Source organism: Podarcis cretensis, assembly GCF_951804945.1.
Source record: "Podarcis cretensis genome assembly, chromosome: 7".
NCBI lineage: Eukaryota > Metazoa > Chordata > Lepidosauria > Squamata > Lacertidae > Podarcis > Podarcis cretensis.
In genome coordinates, this window is record NC_137176.1 from 28,631,187 (window position 1) to 28,649,731 (window position 18,545).

Genomic DNA, 18,545 nt, shown 5'->3' on the forward strand with positions numbered 1-18,545 from the left:
TTTGGGAAGTGCCTGAGCTTGTTGGGAGAGCTCTGATGCCATCAGCGAGGTGTGGCTCCTAGTTTGCAGCACCTCACCCATAGACAACTAGTGCAGGCTTGCACCTGTGGCTGAATGCAGCATGACCAAACACTTGCAAAGCAGCCTCTCTCACACAGCTATCCTTTGTGTATATTCTATATAAAGCGGCCTTTGAAGCAGAACACCCCTTCCTTTAACAGGGAGGTTGTTTCAATCTCCACTTTGCTCTGCTCCCCCAAAAGCAGGCTGCAGCAGTGGCGGGGTGGGAGTTGAGAAAGCCCCCATCTCCCTGCTGCTGCCCCTAAAATAAGTAGGCAAGGGACTTTAATCTGCTCATCTGTTGATGACCAAAGATGAAATCCTGTTGTCTAGGCTTTGTGATCCTGTTCGCTGCTGGGAACAGAGGAGTGAAGGATTAAACCCTATCCTTCCAAACCATCAGCTGACAGAACCAGTGACGTCAGCTGGTGGGTGTTTGGGGGAAATGGCCTGGTGAGCTACATTCGACAAGCCAGAGGTTTCCCAACCTGGTAGCATACATTTTTAAAAACAAGTTATCCAAAGCTTGTAGTCTCTTCTCTACTGTACTGGTACATTTTACCTGCATAAAAGGAGATTTTCTAAGCAGACTACATTACTAAGCTGTTCCTGTTAGAAGCACAATTTCCAGAATGTATTTTTCTGCCTTGAAAGTAATAGAATCATAGAATTGAATAGTTGTTTAGTCTCACTCCCTGCAGCAGTGCAAGAATCTCTTGCCCAGCGTGGGGCTCAAACACATGAACCTGAGATTAAGAGTCTCCTGCTCTATTGACAGAGCTATCCCAGCTCAGTCTTCCAGTTGACAATACAGAATTCCAAAAGATGGTTTTCTTGGACTGTTATCACTATGGAATCATTGTGTCTAAAAAGACAGATTAAGTCTCAGTACGGAAATCCTCTGATTATACTGAACGTGTTTTGAGCTCTTAGGAATACTTACAAATGGAAAGAACCACATTATTGGGTTCCAAACAGGCTTTCTGAATCCACTCTGATCCCTTCTCCTTGGACGTATATAATCCCAAGCTCCCAAACTGTTTCTGAATATCATGTTCAGGATAGGATCTGTTTACCTGGGAATACTGTTCTGGATAAAACTTCAGTAATGGCAGAAGTTTACGTTCTTCTTCTTCTTTCTTACTACAAAACCTTGTCATGCCTGGGCCCTTAGGCGCTGTTACATAAAAGGTGGTTGGCAATACCCTCACCAAGATGCCACATATATGAATCTGGAATAGTATCTTGTTTTGTAGATTGGTTGAGAAAGCAAGGTCTGTATTCTCTGGTTAAATATCCATAACAGGTTCAGAATATCAGGTACAGGCTTCAGTTTGAGCATTTATCATCATCATATCATCACCACCATCAGTGCTCTTAATGCTTTGTAGTACAATGTAAGTGAACCACTGTCCCAATATTCTTTTAGCCTAAATTTAGACAGTTCAGAGAGGAGGTAACAGAGGAGTTGGCCAAGGATAACAAGGGATGGGTATAAAATCAAATACAGTGGTGTGTGCTTTGGCTTCATTTGAAATGAGATCTTAGTCCAGATTTCACAGAAGAAGGAGGGATTTGAAGGAAGACAGCTGGTGTCATATATAATTCTGGAGGAATTTACAGAATGATGGGCTAGAAGGGAGAATGGACTGAGCAGTTTTGCACTTGAGTATTCCAGCTGTCCTGGTCTTCCTGTGTGTTTCTAGGCTAGACTAAGAATGTCTGTTTCATACACCATTTATCCTTGTGTTTCTTTCATTGGCAGAATGGTAACCACAAGCCAGTATTTATTTATTTTTTACTTAGCTCACATTCCCACCGTGGTTTTTATGAGGCTGCAGACTCAGCATTGTAACTCTTTTGTGACACACACACACACACACACACACACACACACACACAAAGGAGGGGCAAGTGTATCAAGGAGAATCTCTGTGAAGCCACACAGGTTACAACACTTTAATTTGAATAAGGTGTGCTGCTTGCCTTTGGAAAATGCATTTAAAATCCATGATTAATTACATCTGTGTGATTAATTCTCGGCCTCTCTTTCTCCTTCCTTAGCCACAATGGAACCGGCACAATGTCCAGGCGTCAAAACACCATTCAAGACCTTCTGCAAAATTGCTCTGATTGCCTCATGCGTGCCGAACTCATAGTGCAGCCTGTAAGTTTCATTCCATCCCTGAACCTATATGAATGTTAACCTGGGAGATTCTGTTTCCCCGTTCTGAATGAGCAAGCGAAAACACAGAACTCGGGAAAAGTGCTGCAGAACAGTTTATTTCAGAGGTCGCCTGCTTTTTAAGACTTGTGTGCATTTCTGGCTTTTTTGAATAAGTTCTGTGGGTACCAGTCCCTCTGGTCACTTCTTTCCCTGCTCCCCCGGATCAGCTGCACTCTTGTGAGATGGGAAAAGATAGCAAGTGCACACAAACGTAGTTTCATTTTTCCAAGGTAGAATTCAGTAGAATTAACCAGAGTAGAAAGTGTCATCCTCCAGTTCAAGGAGAAAAAGTATGATCTTCTGATCAAAGGAGTATTTGGGAGTCGGGGAGCTCAGGGGCTTTGTGGGCACCAAGAGGATGCTTCAAGGGTTCCGTTGCACCCATGTTGGTGACCCCTGGTTTATTAGGAAGGAAGGAAGAGAGGTTCTGTAGCTTAGTGGTGCAGCACGTGCTCTGCAAACTCGAAGGTTCCAGGTTCAATCCTTGGTCTCTCCAGTTACAAGGGATTAGCTAGCAGGAGATGTAGGTCTTTTGGCTAAAGACACTTGAGAGCCGATACCTATCAGATTAGGCAATGCTGTGCTAGATAGACAAATGGTATGTTCTGGTGTAAGGCAGCTTCCTGTAAAAAACATACCTAACTGTCCGAATATTGGAGAGAGAGAGAGAGAGTAGGCAGTATGACTATAATAGCATGTACATTTATTTACACACTCCCCCAGTTCATCCCAAGGAAAGAGCATATTAATGCCTACTGGTTCCTGTATACACACACATCTTATAAACAGTCTCAGCTCCATGTTGAGGTCTGCCTTCTTGCTTGCTTGCTCCTCCGCTGCTGGTGCTCTGCCTCTTCTTTTTCGGGATTCACTGTTTTGACAGCTTACACTTTCTAGGACAGCTTTCTAGGTTGTTTGCAGAAATGCCTATTAAGAAAACGCCCTCTTAGCTGGTAGAACATAATCTCAGAAACAAATCTAGGAGGAATGAAGTGGCCATCCAAGCGGCCACTTACCAGGGAATAAGGTTGGGATTGACTTGGTATATAAAACACAACCCAATCTTGCAAGTGACTGTTCAGGGGGAATGATTGCCACTTGTCCATCTGGCCAATTGCTCTCTACTTGGATAGGCCTCAATTCTCCAAGGAGGTCATGTCTTGCTCTGCCTTAGCCAAGCTGCTTTTGAGTGGCTATTACCACTGGCCTGTAGTGAGACCTTATTTAACAGAGAGCCTTGCTATGAAACCTGCAAGTGCAATTTGTTCATTCTCCTTCCTGGCCTCAGATGTTGCTAGGCCTTTAACAAACAGCGTTTCCTTGTAATGCTACCATCCTGGTGTTGAAAGGAAGGCAGGAATGAACAAAGAGTTAATGGGCAAAAGCTCCCAAGCACCTGAGTGGCTCACACAGGACAGCTTCCCAGGAGATTGTACCCAGCAGATCCTTCTTTAGACCACGCTTGTCACTTGTTTCTGTACCTGCTGTAGTCTAGGCATAATAATAATGATAATGGATAACAGCAACGATAAATAATACGCCACATATATTTCAAATATTAGCTGTTTCATGGGTTTCAGTGCATTACCGACAGAAAACTTGCAGCATTAAAAAAACTGGAGTTTAGAACATCCTACACACGTTGCGTGTTGCTGTCACATTATTTTTGTGGAGGTGGTGGGGCTTTTGAACTAAATATGGTGATTTTTGTTTGTTTGTTTCCTTTCACTTAGGAGCTAAAGTATGGGGATGGTATCCAGATTAGCAGGAACCGAGAGCTGGAAGATTGCTTTGCTCAGGCAAACGAGCACATGGACATCCTTGATGGGCTGATCAGAGAGATGAGGCAAATGGGGCAGCCCTGTGAGCTGTACCAGAAAAGGTATTGCAGTTCTGTTTTTGTCTCCTGGCCTTTCCCCATAGACGTCTAGTTACTATATGTGGGCTTACCTCAGTTTACACTTAGCATAGTCCAGGCGCTTGACTCTGCCTCGTATTGAATCAATAAATAGATGCCCATGAATTATACGAGGAGGTTTGTACCAGGTATGTGCTCTCGTGGAGTCAAGTGGTCCTTTTCATCAGGCGTACCAAATGGCAAGCCATTCAGTACTACAGTAAATAGTGGCGCTGCATACCTGTATTGGGAAATTTTTAACGTTTGATGTTTTATTGTTTTTTTTATGTTCTGGAAGCCACCCAAAGTGGCTGGGGAAACCCAGCCAGATGGGCGAGGTATAAATAATAAAATTCTCCTCCTCCTCCTCCTCCAGGACTCTTGCTCATCTAATGAGACTGTGTACCTTGAATTTTTAATACTATTTCATTCTGTGGAACACAAAGCATGGATTTCCCACTTCCATTCCTATTGTTTTCAAGCCAGGAATGTCACGTTCATTGCACTTATTTAAAAAAGCGAAACAAAAACAAAACTGCAGTGAACAGTCTTAGTGAATCAGGCATCTAGTGCATTATCCCTATATTCCACCATTGCTATTACTGGATGTTACCCAGTAAGTTTATAGTGCTGGGGGGAAATGGAGGACTTTATCCCATATTTTTCATTACAAGCTTATGGTAGCTCAGAGCCTGCAAATGTATTCCCCATCCTCCTTTGCTCCATCTCTTTCATCTTGTAGCCCCTTGACATTGTTCTCCTTCGTTGTCCTTTCAGATTGCTTCAGCTTCAAGAGCAGATGCGTGCCCTCTACAAAGCAATCAGTGTACCTCGTGCCCGTAGGGCTAGCTCCAAAGGTGGTGCGTTTACCTCCCAGAGTGGATCGGGATGGGACGAATACACCAGGCGTTGCACCACAGAATGTCTGAACTGGATGAGGCAGCAGAAGGTAAAGTGTGCTTCGTGCTCTGGCTTTTGTTGAGAAAATGGAACTGCATTTTTCTCCCCTCCACCGCCAACACCACACCAGCCAGTTCTCGTTCTGTCAGTTCAGGGAGTGGCAGGGGTGTCTCCCTGGTTTCCTGTCGCCGGCGGTACTGTGGCTTGCTGGGAAGGGTGAGGTGGGGAGATTGGTGCAGTGCAGACACAGTGACAGAGCCATTTCAGTGCTCCTGCCAAGGTGTCCCTCCCGGTAAGCCACAGCGACAGGACTGCTGCGAGGCAGTCCCCTTCCCATTGTCTGCTCCTGGGCACGGCACTTTGCATCCTCAAAATAAAATATCAGCAGGAGTCAAGGGAAAGTAAGCCAGCCCCTTTCTCTTGAGTCTGTGTTTTAGAACCTTCTGGACGCACCTATTGCAAGCTCAGAACATTCACCCAAGCACGGCAAAGATTAACTCTATGTACACAGTGCATTGCTACAATCACCCTATTTCAGCATAAAGGAAAGGGGTGGGGAAAAATAATGGTTCAGACAATAACTGAAGGGGAAAAAAGAATACAGTGGACAGAAAAAGAACCGAATGAAAGATCTCATGTGGCTGGCAAATAAGAAAATGGAAATGAAAACAAGAGACCTGCAGATATGGCAATAAGGCATTTGCTAAAGGGGGTTGCAGTTGATTTTTATGGAGTGGCTTCTTTAAGATGACTGTTTGAATGGCAGCATAATTTCCCTACCTGTTCTGCAAGGGAGCAGGCACCCCTCCTATAGCAGCCGCCTCCGCCTAGGAAGCCCTTGCAGCATTTCAGCTGTGCCAGAGTCCAACTATGGTCACCGTTTACCTACCGTAAATGTGAAATGCTCTTTCCAAACAAAGCAACGTCACCTGCATAGGGCAGGAAGCAGGAGAGGATGACACACACAATCACACTATTGCTACATACTCTGCAGGTACAGAAGGGGAGATGGGGCCTCCTTTTAAGTCCCTCCCCAAATACCTGCCATGTTGTCAGCCCAATGTGAATAGGCTTCCTTACCTAGTTGCCTTCCAACTTTCTTATCTTACCTTGACCTTCTCTGGCTTTGCGTTCTGTCTGCAGAGCCCAAGTTACAGCATGCCAAAGAAATGTGATACGTAGGGAAGCCCTGCCGGTAGCTTTTGTTTTCTTGAAAGTGTTTTGTTTTACTTCCCTGTCGTTTTGGAGATAGGAAAGCCGTGGGCTTCGGACCTGGGTTGGGTTTCTCTGGTGGGGCTGGGAGCTGGAAATGAGTCACCTTTTTCGTTCACACGCATTGACAAACGTTCATTCTTGCTGCTGCTTTGATGGCTTTGGCTCACAGCGAGCTGAAAAAAAGAAGGAATAAAGTTCTTTTTTTCAGATGGCCGACAGCCTAAAATGGCTTCGCTTGCTGGAGCCATTCCAGCTTCGCTTAAGCACAGGTGTGGCTCAGGGTGGTGTCTGTGGTAGCATTACTGCTGTGCTGAATCATAATTAGTTCTTTTTAAAAAAATAGCAGCTGATACCTGATTTTGAAGGTAGAAGAGAAATATCCTACACCATTCAAATGGGCAGAGCTTTTTCTGAAACACAGCTCAGCTCTCCCAAGTGACTTTCTTGCCCAAGGCTGTTTAGCGTCTCCCTTCCTCAGTGCACTGTCTGCAAAATGGGAATCTGAAGAGTTGGCATGTGAAAGAACGGGATAGGGCACACTTCTTAATACTTCACGTTATCAGTACTTAAATATTAAAAGCAACGGTAACACATCCTAGCAAGGACTGTGTGTGTGTGTGTGTGTGTGTGTGTGTGTGTATGTGTAGAAAGAGCTAGTTTCAAGTTCCAATTATTACAAATTTTCTTAACTTTACCATTTAGAAAATACGAAAGTTTTTCTGTCATGGTGTGCATGGAGCTGAGGGCTGCAGAGCAACAAGACATGGTGCACAAATTTAATAGTATTTGGGCGATTGCTTCACTAATGTGGCTGGAAAGGGTGGCTGGGTGGAAATTAATCTTCCCTCTAAAAAGGTGGCATGATAACTTGGCTCCTGCTGGTCCATAGCTACCTGCAGATGCCTTCTGAAGTTCTTTGGTGCCTGCTCTACTGTGGCTCCTAAAGGTAGTTTTATTCTGTTACCTTCTCCCCTGCTTTGTAGAGCAGAAAGGGACATTGGGGAAGGCTTTAGTCTTTTCCGATTTGCACGACTCCTGTGAAATAGTAACCCCAAGCAACTATAACCCAAGCAAGGATAACCACCTGGTAACAGCCAAACTATGTCTTCCTTGCAAAGCAGCGCTATATACCTTTGCTTGTGCACCATTGTTTTAATTTTGCTTCACATCGGCACCTATATAAAAAAACCACTAAAGAAGATGTGCATTCTTCCTTTCAGTCTGAAATGGAGTTAGTAAAATGGGGATTTGATGCGGCAGCTATTGAACAACAAATTGCCGACCACAGGAGATTTCATAATTCCATTGGAGACTATCGCTGGCACTTGGACAAAGTCAAAACTGACCTGGTAAGATACTGATTCTGCTTCCTTGATTTTTTGCATCACTGCCTGTTTTAAATTGCTAACTGGCGGTTTCACATCTGGTGAAATATTTGAAAGAGCCCTGTTTTAGCACTGCTGTGTTTTGCTTATTCAGAAGTATTGGTGCATGAAAGAGCATTCTCTCTCTCTCTCTCTCTCTCTCTCCCCCCCCCACTTTGTATGGTTGTAAATGAGTCTAACTTGGGGTCAGCAGCAATGTATCTAGGGGCCTCCATTACACATTTTGGTATTCTATCAAAATATTTAAATATTTACACCCACTCCTTTCTGCACTCTTTCTGCCTCTGTTCTCTTTTGGACACTTCCTGGGTTGGGGACCCTTCAGCCCTCCAGATGTTGTTGAAATTCAGCTCACATCAACTCCAACCAGCATGGCCAGTGGTGAGGGATGATGGAAGCTGGAGTCCTTCAACACCTGGAGTGTTGCAGGTTCCCCATCCCTGATCTAAAGCACGCTGTGTTTCCCATTCAGGTTGGCGTCAAGCCCCAACACGGTCTCCTTTGCCACTTCTGCTTGTCCTTTGGTTGCCAGCATTCCCTTGCCCCTTCTTGCTGAGGCATGTGGCCATTGATTGTGGCTATTTGTGATATAAAGAAGCTCCCTAGGAAACTGACTGTACAAATTATTCCATCTTAAATTTTGTTTCTGCAGAGGCCCCCTTGGTAAATGGGTCAAATTTGTAAGCTTGTAGAAGATCTTTATCTTTTTATTCTTTTGTCCACAGCGTGAGAAGGCTGCTGTTCATCAGCTGGAGGAGGAATATGAATATCTTCTGGTAAGCTAAAGAACAACTGAAATTCCGAAGGCCTTGTTATGTGTGATTTGCCTTCTTAGCTGTGGAGCATCCTTTGAGTCAGGGAAGACAACTATGGATCCCACGAAGATGAAAAGTGCAGGTTCAGCCCAGTCATGGTGCAACTTGTCCATTCTTAGCTTTTATTTCAACAATTAATCCTTAATTATAAAGTTGCATCTAAAAACTTGTGGACAATACTTGCTGAAGTATCTCTGCATGGCAACTTACCCATGTCCATTACAGTTGTACCTTGGAAGCTGAACAGAATCCGTTCTGGAAGTCCATTTGACTTCCAAAATGTTCGTAAACCAAAGTGTGGCTTCTGATTGGCTGCAGGAAGCTCCTGCAGCCAATAGGAAGCCACCTCAGACGTTCAGCTCCCAAAAGAATGTTGGAAAACCGGAACACTCACTTCTGGGTTTCAGTCGTTCGGGAGACGATTTGTAAGGGAGCCAAGGCATTTGAGATCCAAGGTACAACTGCATCTGCATTTTTTAAAAATGTTGTCATGAAGCAGAATGCAGATTTCCCCTCTTTTTTTTTTAAAGTGCAAAGTATCCCCAGCCCAATTGGGGGCAAAAGAGCATTGGGTGTGTAGCCATTTGCTTTCCAGAGCTCTGTCTTGATCCCTCTGTTTTGTTCCACAGTTTTGTTTGCACAATAAACTTTGATCCTTAAGTCTGAAGCTCATTACTTTGATGTTTTGTAGAGATTCTCCTTTGAGAGAATGGATCAGTTGCGCCAGCTGCAAAACATCATCCAGGCCACTAGCAGAGAAATCATGTGGATCAATGACTGTGAGGAGGAGGAGCTTCTCTACGACTGGAGTGACAGGAACACCGATATTGCCCGGAAGCAGGAGGCCTTCTCTGTAAGTTACGCTAAGACGTCTTTGTTCCGACCGGCTTTCCCAGGTGGATAAATGGATCATTACCATAAATGTAATAAATAAAATAAAATTTACCATGACTGTCTACCTTGTTACAGTTTCAGTCTTTTTTAAAAATGTATTTGCTGGCCTGGGGTTTGAACTGTTTTTAATTATCTTCGGTGTAATTCTCCTTGAGACAGTTGTTCAGAAGGCAATTAATGAATCAGTGATGATGATAATACTTTGTGTGGTAGGAAAAAGGTATGAAGGATCTTTTGGGTGCTTGATTCAGTAAGGCTGTTCTTGCTATCATATAGCACAAATTTAAGTCTGGAAGTTTTGCAGGCCTATAAACGTTATGCCACGGTATAAATATGCTTGATTGTATTAGTCCCATTGAAATTAATGGGCTTGACTAGCTTCATTCAGTTACAAACCCACTAACCTTACTATATGCTGGTGATATGACCTTATATGCATTCAACTTTTACTGTCCTTCTTATTTTAAGGTTGGCCTTAATGCTTGTTCCTTTTCTGTATACAGAAACGCATGAGCCAACTGGAAGTTAAGGAAAAAGAACTCAACAAGTTGAAGCAAGAATGTGACCAACTGGTGGTCAACCAGCATCCTGCCTCAGACAAAATCGAGGTATATTTTTAACTTCCTACCTTCTTGCTCTGCTCTTTTTTTCTGGAGGGTGAGATACAAAGGTTCCACAGAAGTGAAAGGTATTGCAAATCAGATCTTGAACCTTGACATTTTTGGTTGATCAACAAGAGTCAGTGTTAGAAACAATGCAGGACGACTTGCATGCTGATCACGCCACAGGTGTGACGATTCAAAGGCTGGTTGCTCTGGTTGTGTGAGTGACTGTTTTATAGCCCTGGTTTACAACTATGCTTAAAGATTCCACCTAAACATTAGGAAGAACTTCCTGACAGTAAGAGCTGTTCGGCAGTGGAATTTGCTGCTAAGGAGTGTGGTGGAGTCTCCTTCTTTGGAGGTCTTTAAGCAGAGGCTTGACAACCATATGTCAGGAGTGCTCTGATGGTGTTTCCTGCTTGGCAGGGGGTTGGACTCGATGGCCCTTGTGGTCTCTTCCAATTCTATGATTCTATGGGCCACTCTTGGTGTTTGAAGTGGAGGGCCAAGTTTTCCTGTCGGTTTTCCTTTAAGCAAGTCCAGTTCCTTTAAGCCAAGTCCTGTTTATCGTCTCTTCCTCACTCCAAAGCTGTTTTAGGAAGTTTTGAGAGGTTTTGTTGCTAGCTAGGTAAAAGAAATGAATGGATGGAGGATGAACTCTGATTTATTTACTCTTTAAATATATAGGCCTACATGGATACACTGCAAACTCAGTGGAGCTGGATTCTCCAGATCACCAAGTGCATTGATGTTCATCTCAAGGAGAATGCAGCATACTTTCAGGTGTGTGCAGTCATAACGGATATTAGAAGCTGAATCCCAAGCAACAGCATTTAAACTCTATGTTTGGTTGTATAATTTTTTGGGGGGAGGGGGGAGAGGATTCACAAACATGCAGTATCTTGCACTCCAACTATTAGTAAGTAAGAAACGGCAGATTGTGAGTTTAGCTTGTAGTAAGGAAGGCTTGCTAAATAAAGCATCTGAAATTGGATTGAAGGTAATAGGCTGTCTTTAGTTACAGATAGGTAGCCGTGTTGGTCTGCCATAGTCAAAACAAAATAATTTTTTTTTTCCTTCCAGTAGCACCTTAAAGACCAACTAAGTTAGTTCTTGGTATGAGCTTTCGTGTGCATGCACACTTCTTCAGATACCTGAAGAAGTATTCAGGTATCTGAAGAAGTGTGCATGCACACGAAAGCTCATACCAAGAACTAACTTAGTTGGTTTTTAAGGTGCTACTGGAAGGAAAAAAATTTTTATTTTGTTTTGAGGCTGTCTTTAGTTTAGTTTCCTTCATTTATTCTTCATATATCCATACTCATGAAAGGGGATTGTATTCATATGTTCAAGTGCTGCATTTCCTATTAATGCCTGTTAGTCCAGTGTAGATTTTACGAGTTCAGCATTACTAATCTCTTAAAAGTCTGTTGGATCCTACAAGACTACCGAAATCTCATTCAGGGCCCACTGTTATCATTATGTACAAAAAGTACACTTCACAACTTTAATTTATTTTACAACATTTGTGTTCTGGCTTTTTCTCCAAGGAGTTTAAGGCAATATAGAGGGTTCTCCCCACTTCATTTTATCCCCACAACAATCCTGTGAGTTAAATTAGACTAAGAGAAAGTGACTGGCCCAAAGTCACCCAGTGACCTTCATGACTGAGTAGGGATTTGAGTCCTGGTCTCTCAAGTGCTAGTACAACACTCTAACCACTATGCCCCACTAGTGTGATTAGATAATCATATGTCTGTGTGTTTTTTATGCATAGTTTTTTGAGGAAGCCCAGTCAACTGAGAGCTATTTGAAGAATCTACAGGATTCCATCAGAAAGAAGTTCATCTGTGATAAGAATATGTCCCTGCAAGTTCTGTTGGAGCAGATCAAAGAGTTGGAGGTATGGTTGCCACTTTGTTTTGAGATCCCACAGTTTCTTTCAACTTCAGCAGGACTAAGCCCATAAGGGCAGATTTCCTTGTATATGAAAGATACTGTTTTTGAAAGACAGGCAACATGAAAGCTCATTGTGGCTGTTTGAAGCCGTTGCATGAGGAAAATGAGAGGTGTTAAGGAGAAGGTCTGGGGGAAATTGCAATTTCCAGGTTTTCTTGTCACGTTGATGCGATTAAAAATGAGCAGTCGCTGCTTTGGTCTATTTCACTGAGTATATTATGCTTCATATATTTGGGACTGCTGCAGCATTTTATGTACTCAAGCAGAACTTCAGAAACTTCAGATGGATTTTTTAGTTTTCTTTTCCTCTGTTATTGATTGCAGAACCTCTAATTTTAGAGTTTATAACTCTTAAGAGTTTATAGAACTCTAACATATTAACTCTGATTTTCTCAAAATGTTACCACTGAAGTCTACCAAGATACTTGTCTTAAATTTGAAGATAATCTGGATTTGACCGATAGCAAATGCAGGTCTGTGTTAGTGAATTTGGTTCCTTGTTTAGAAGTATTTTTTGCCATGACAAACTTTCTCTGTCTTTCTAGAGTGAGCGAGAGAAAATTTTGGAATACAAGAGACAAGTGCAAAATTTGGTGAATAAGTCTAAGAAGATTGTTCAGCTAAAGCCACGGAACCCTGATTACAAGAGCAATAAGCCAATCATTCTTAAGGCTCTGTGTGACTACAAACAAGATCTGGTAAGAATCATGCTATTGATTAATTACTCAACCGTTGATCGTATATATTTTACATTTATTGGCAATCCCATCCCAAGCACCTGAGGCAGGCTACTATGTAGCTTCAGTTAAAATCTGCTTAAAACAGACCAAACGTATTGGATGATAAATAATCTGTTCTAGTTTCTTCTTTACTGAAGCTGCTAAGCAGGTGCTCAGGTAGAAATGTCTTCAAATGTTTCCAAAGATGCATGGAGTTGAACTCCATTCAGATCTATTGCTTGGTATAGCCCTCGTAGGACTATGCCATTCCTGAAGGTTGGGGAAACTGCATGCTTGAATGAAGTATGATGTGTTCTAAGTGCTACAGAGAACACCCTGTGATTGACCCATCAAATGGTAGATTACGGTGTTCTGCATCACACCTCTGAGCAGAGAGGGCAACCCCAGTGTATTGTAGTAGTTTAGCCTAACAATTTTTACATGAGGTTATTTTATGCATATATATATATATATATATATATATATATATATATATGTATGTATGTATGTTAATAGAAATGCATGCCATCTTCAATCCCGTACATCTAGGCCTCTGGGTATCCAAGCCTTTTTTATATGTGTATTCAGACCTATGACTAAAAGTTTTCTAGTCCTAGGGAGGATTCCAACAAATTGCAGCAACTGAAAACTACATCCTAAGTATTTATGTTGTCCCAGTGTGTTAATGCCGACAGTCGTTTTTTCCTGCCTTTTCCATAGAAAACCATGCGCAAAGGAGACGAGTGCATTTTGAAAGACAACAGCGAACGTAGCAAGTGGCATGTGACTGGGCCAGGAGGAGTCGATATGCTGGTGCCATCTGTCAGTCTCATTATCCCTCCCCCTAATCCATTAGCTGTGGATCTGGCGACCAAGTGAGTTATTCATAAAACCTGAAGCCATATTGCTTGGAAAAAAAGTGTGAGTTCTTCCCTAGCTCTGTATGTTGTGTATCTTTGATTGGGTCAGAAAAGGGCCCAGTTACATATAACAGTGTAACTGGGTGGACTCTGTGCACCCATCTATATATTATTTATGGATCTCAAGGGCAGCGAGTGTTTTGAGTGGGAAGTGCTGGCTTTTGAGCAAGTCTATAGGGAAAGGGGAACCTCTAGGTGTTGTGGGACTCCAACTCCCATCATCCTGGAGCATTTGCCATGTTGGCTGATGGGAATGAGTGTTCAAGAACATCTGGAGGACCAGAAGTTCTTCATCCTTGCTATAGAATGTCAGTCTCCATTGTGTTGCAACAGGAAATCTTTCTAGAGAGTGGGCTTTCCCCACCCCTCAAGAGCCCATTTTGCAGCCTTTCTCCCAGATTCTAAGCCAAGCTAATTCTGACTGGAAACAAACAAAAAAAAAATGGTTTAATTTAATTCAGATTCGTTTTAATTTGTGGTTATTCAGTACAGATTAAATATGAATAGGGTTCTTTCATATTTATTTATGTATTCTTTTGGGTTAAACGAGGTCACATCATTAGCTGAATGTATCCAATATGGTATCCAACACACTTTAGCCCTGCAGTTTGGGAATCATTGCACAAGGAGCTGACTTCTAGCTGTCAATGTGCTGCATTGAAAAAAGTCCACATTTATATTGAAAACACTTGCATTTTCCTATTTGGGGTTTTGAGCCCTTATCTGCTCAGGACGCTTGTCCTCTGGTTGACTAGGAGACACTGATGTTGCTTTTCGAAGCTGAGTTAACATCATTCATTGCCCCTTAGGATTGAGCAATACTATGAGGCCATTATGGCTCTCTGGAATCAACTCTACATCAACATGAAAAGCCTGGTGTCTTGGCATTACTGCATGATTGACATTGAGAAGATAAAGGCTCTGACTATTGCTAAGGTGGGTGTTGAAATGACTTCTATAAAGTTAGACCAGGAGCTTTTTTCATAATCTTTGCAAATGTGCGCTTTTCCTAACTTTTGAGCACATATATAATAAGACTTGGATATATGCATTCTAGACTTTACAGGGGCTGTCTGCCTTTTCTCAAGCCTTGTTTGTACTGATAACGTGACTGGCAATTCTGCAGTCGACTCTTGCTTTTGCTGACCAAGACTCTCCCTGTTTCCTTTTATTGGCTCATTCCATTGCAAGCAACCTTAGGCTCTTCATTCTAACGTAAACCTCTACGGTTAGCTCATTTTGTCATTGTTAATCCTACAAATATAAATAACTCTCCAGAATGCCCCTCTCCTGTAGTCATCATTCTGGAGGATTGCATCAGCTTTCTTTGGCTGCTTTTCCTTAAATTGTTTCTTCCTGTTCATTTCAGCTGAAGACCATGCGCAGAGAAGATTACCAGAGAGTAATAGCTGACCTGGAGATTCATTACCAAGAATTCATCAGGAACAGCCAGGGCTCGGAGATGTTCGCAGATGAGGATAAGAGGAAAATCCAGACTCAGTTCTCCGATGCTCAGAAGCACTACCAAACATTGGTCATCCAGCTGCCAGGTCAACACCAGCAGCGTCCGCAGCAACCAAATCAAGGTCAGCTTTCCACAAGAGTGGTAGTAACCGCACCGTCTGTTGCAGGGTGTAGTCGTGCTTCACCTTGGAAGCTTGCACAACTTGCAACCCACTGAGCCAAATGCAGCCCACCAACCATGCATTCAATTCATCAAGGGTGCAGTCAATTGTGTGTCCCTCTTCCATGTCTGGGACTGCAGAAATAGAGGAATGTCAAATACATGCTGGGCCAACAGATACTTGGTGAACTGCATTCAGCTTGACACATAGTAACTTGACAGACAATTAGTCCGTGGTTCCTGAGTTTGCTTGTTGTCCTCTTCCCTCCTCACTGCTTCTTCCTTTTGTGTCATGCCTTTTAGACTGAGGGCCTTGTTCATTACTGAGTTTATGTAAGCTACTCTGGGAGCTTCAAATCTAGTTCAGTATGGTCTGCGCTGACTGGCAGGAACCCCAGAGTTTCTGAGACTGTTCTCCTCCAGCCTTACCTGGAGATGTCAGCGATTGAACCTGGGTTCTTTTGTACACAAAGCATGTGATTCACCACTGAACCATAGCCCTTCCCCATAGCTTCCTCATAGGTAGGCCTCCGCTTCACCAAAAGGCTCAATGGGTACACTTAACCAAATAATAGCACACTTGATGTCTGTGTGTAGGTGATTGGGTGGTGACCGCTATAGGCAAGCACATTTTAATCACCTAAAAAAGCCTTTCTCCACTGTGGGTCCCCAGATGTTGTTGAACTACAACTCCCATCACCCCTAGCTAGCAAGGCCAGAGCTCAGGGATGATGGGAGTTGTAGTCCAACAACATCTGGGGACCCACAGGTTGAGAACTGCTGATCTGGAACATGGGTAGGCAAACTAAGTCCCGGGGCTGGATCCGGCCCAATCGCCTTCTAAATCCAGCCCACGGATGGTCCGGGAATCAGCGTGTTTTTACATGAGTAGAATGTGTCCTTATATTTAAAATGCATCTCTGGGTTATTTGTGGGGCATAGGAATTTGTTCATTACCCCCAAAAATATAGTCCTCCCCCCCCAAAGTCTGAGAGACAGTGGACCGGCCCCCTGCTGAAAAAGTTTGCTGACCCCGATCTAGAACCTCACGTGGCACACGCCCAATCACTTGCATGTTCTTTTGCCAGGTGATGGGGCAGGAGAAATGAAGGCAGACTTATTCAGCAGTGCATACAAGTTGTTCCCTATCCACAGCGCATTGTTTGCCATGACGTCACACCACCTCGATTCACAGGGGTTAATTTTCTAAAAACCGAAAACTGACCCACTGGTTGTTTTCCCTTTTTTTCTTTTCTTTTTTTTAAACCAGTCGTGACAACTGAAGTCACTCACCTGGGCTCATCCCAGCAAGTCCAGAATCAGAAGCAGGAGCTAGAGAAGCATGAAGCCTGGATGCTTATGGAACTCCAGAAGCTTCGTCGCCAAATCGAGAACTGTGAGCTCCGCATGGCGCAGAGAACCATCCTTCAGCCAGACCAAGGGGCCTCCCAGAATCTGTCCGTCAGAATCAACGAATTAGAGGTACTTGTTGATTTGCACCGGACAGGCGTAGCATGGTTGTGTGTGGTTCAGACTGAATGAAACTCTCCCAAATCCTCTTGATTCCCTCTTTTTCCACTCTTCATATTCTTAAGAAGCACCAGCAGTGCCAAGATGAATTGATATCACTAGTATAATAACACTGGTGGCATTTGTGGCCAATCTGTTGTGCAGTGAGGTCATGAGATGACGTCTATCTATGCTAGAGCAAGTATTACAGCAGCTACTAGGAGAGAGACCATAGCTCAGTGGCAGAGAGCCAAGGATCAGCTAATATGTGACACGAGAGATCTGCCTGAGACCTGGAGGGCAGTTGCCCGTCACTAGAAAATACTGAACTAGATGGACACAACATTATCACAATAAAACACCCATCAGCTCCACTTGTTTATAAGCAGCGCAGCACATTTAATATCAGTCACTGAGAAGACCCTGCCCCTGTCAGTCCTAACAACTCTCTGGCAGACTTTTAAAAAATACGCATTTATCTCATCCAATCAGAATTTCTTAGCTTGCAAAGATGGCCATCTTTCACAGCTGGTGGATCTGGTCCCTGAACAGTATGTGTGTGCGGAGAGCTTGAAAGGATAGTAGGAAGCTTTTGGGGATTTGTACTAGAAGTTGCTTATTATGGGATTGCATACCAAAGAGAAAAGTGTCTGAACATCTCTTTCAGTCCTTTTATTTTCTTAAACATGAAACACATGTTCTGTGGGGCAAGATAGATGATACATCAATTGCAGGTTGTTAATGTGATCTTAAGAAGTGTGTGAGAATAAATAACATTTCTTCTCTCTCTCTCTCTCTCTCTCTCTCTCTCTCTCTCTCTCTCTCTCAGGGTATACAAAATGATTCTCAGGCAATAGCGGTCGCTCTCAATGGGCAGAAAGATTATCTCCCCAGGTTTAGAGGCTCTGAAAAGTATCTCTATTTGCAGTCTGAAATAAGTACCTTGTTTCAGAAACTGGAAAATATTAATGGGGTCTCTGCTGGTTATTTGGACAGGTAAGGAAACAGACAAGCATGGTTATTTTTTAGTGATTAGTGCTTTTATTTAATCAGCTGCATGTTTTAAGGATTTAAATCCAAAATACACCCGTAACTGTTAATATTTTAAACTAAGGTAACTCTAACCAAGGCAGTCCAACTTCTTCAGCAAAATAAGCTGTACAAAGCAGCGTCATTTATGCAGATGCCTAGTTTTCTAAACTGTTGTTGACATCCATCCATCTCGAGAGACGATGGGAAAGTGTGCCATCAGGGGTGAAGTCAAACCGTAACGCCTGCTGTAGTTGTGGAGACTGATAGGAGAGAGACATGTTTTATTGCACTTGGGGCAGATGAAGGCGTCCAGTTTCGTTTTCTATACCTATTACTCAGTTTGCATGTGGAACAGTTTGTGTGCGGGCTCAAATTTCCTTAGAATCGACTGGCGACCAAAACCAACTTCATAGAGCAATGCTATGCCTGTTACTCAGAATTAAGTTCTGCTGTGTCCAGTGGCACTTACTCCCGAGCAATGAGGGGTGGAGAGAAAAGAGACTGAAAGCAAATGATCTTTTCCCAACCCTGCATATGACTTTCTGATGGCATTGTTTTGCTATAGCTTGAATGCGCTGAGGTCCCTGCTCCAGGCAATTCTCCAAACAGAAGATGTGATCCGAGTGTTCGAAGTCAGACTTACAGAAGAGGATACTCTTTCTTTGGACCCAGATAAAGTGGAAGCTTATCGAGCCTGCCTGAAGGTAAGAGAGAGGGTTTTATGTATATATCGGAGATTGAGCCATGAATTGGTTACTCACAATGTCTTAAAGACTTTGTGCTGTTT

General features: G+C 43.1%; 1 protein-coding gene across 3 annotated transcripts in view; it reads left to right on the forward strand.

Annotated features, from left to right (window-relative positions):
- DSP (desmoplakin) overlaps positions 1-18,545 on the forward strand; it is a 48,116-nt gene that overhangs the window by 15,249 nt on the left and 14,322 nt on the right. For all 3 annotated transcript variants that reach the window (XM_079984884.1, XM_079984885.1, XM_079984886.1), the window contains exons 2-17: positions 2,125-2,227; positions 4,021-4,169; positions 4,962-5,133; positions 7,520-7,648; positions 8,410-8,460; positions 9,191-9,352; positions 9,897-10,001; positions 10,683-10,778; positions 11,773-11,898; positions 12,500-12,652; positions 13,394-13,548; positions 14,403-14,529; positions 14,963-15,179; positions 16,488-16,699; positions 17,556-17,722; positions 18,324-18,462. In XM_079984884.1, the coding sequence (XP_079841010.1) occupies positions 2,125-2,227; positions 4,021-4,169; positions 4,962-5,133; positions 7,520-7,648; positions 8,410-8,460; positions 9,191-9,352; positions 9,897-10,001; positions 10,683-10,778; positions 11,773-11,898; positions 12,500-12,652; positions 13,394-13,548; positions 14,403-14,529; positions 14,963-15,179; positions 16,488-16,699; positions 17,556-17,722; positions 18,324-18,462 (2,263 nt within the window). The remainder of the gene's footprint in view (positions 1-2,124; positions 2,228-4,020; positions 4,170-4,961; positions 5,134-7,519; positions 7,649-8,409; positions 8,461-9,190; positions 9,353-9,896; positions 10,002-10,682; positions 10,779-11,772; positions 11,899-12,499; positions 12,653-13,393; positions 13,549-14,402; positions 14,530-14,962; positions 15,180-16,487; positions 16,700-17,555; positions 17,723-18,323; positions 18,463-18,545) is intronic.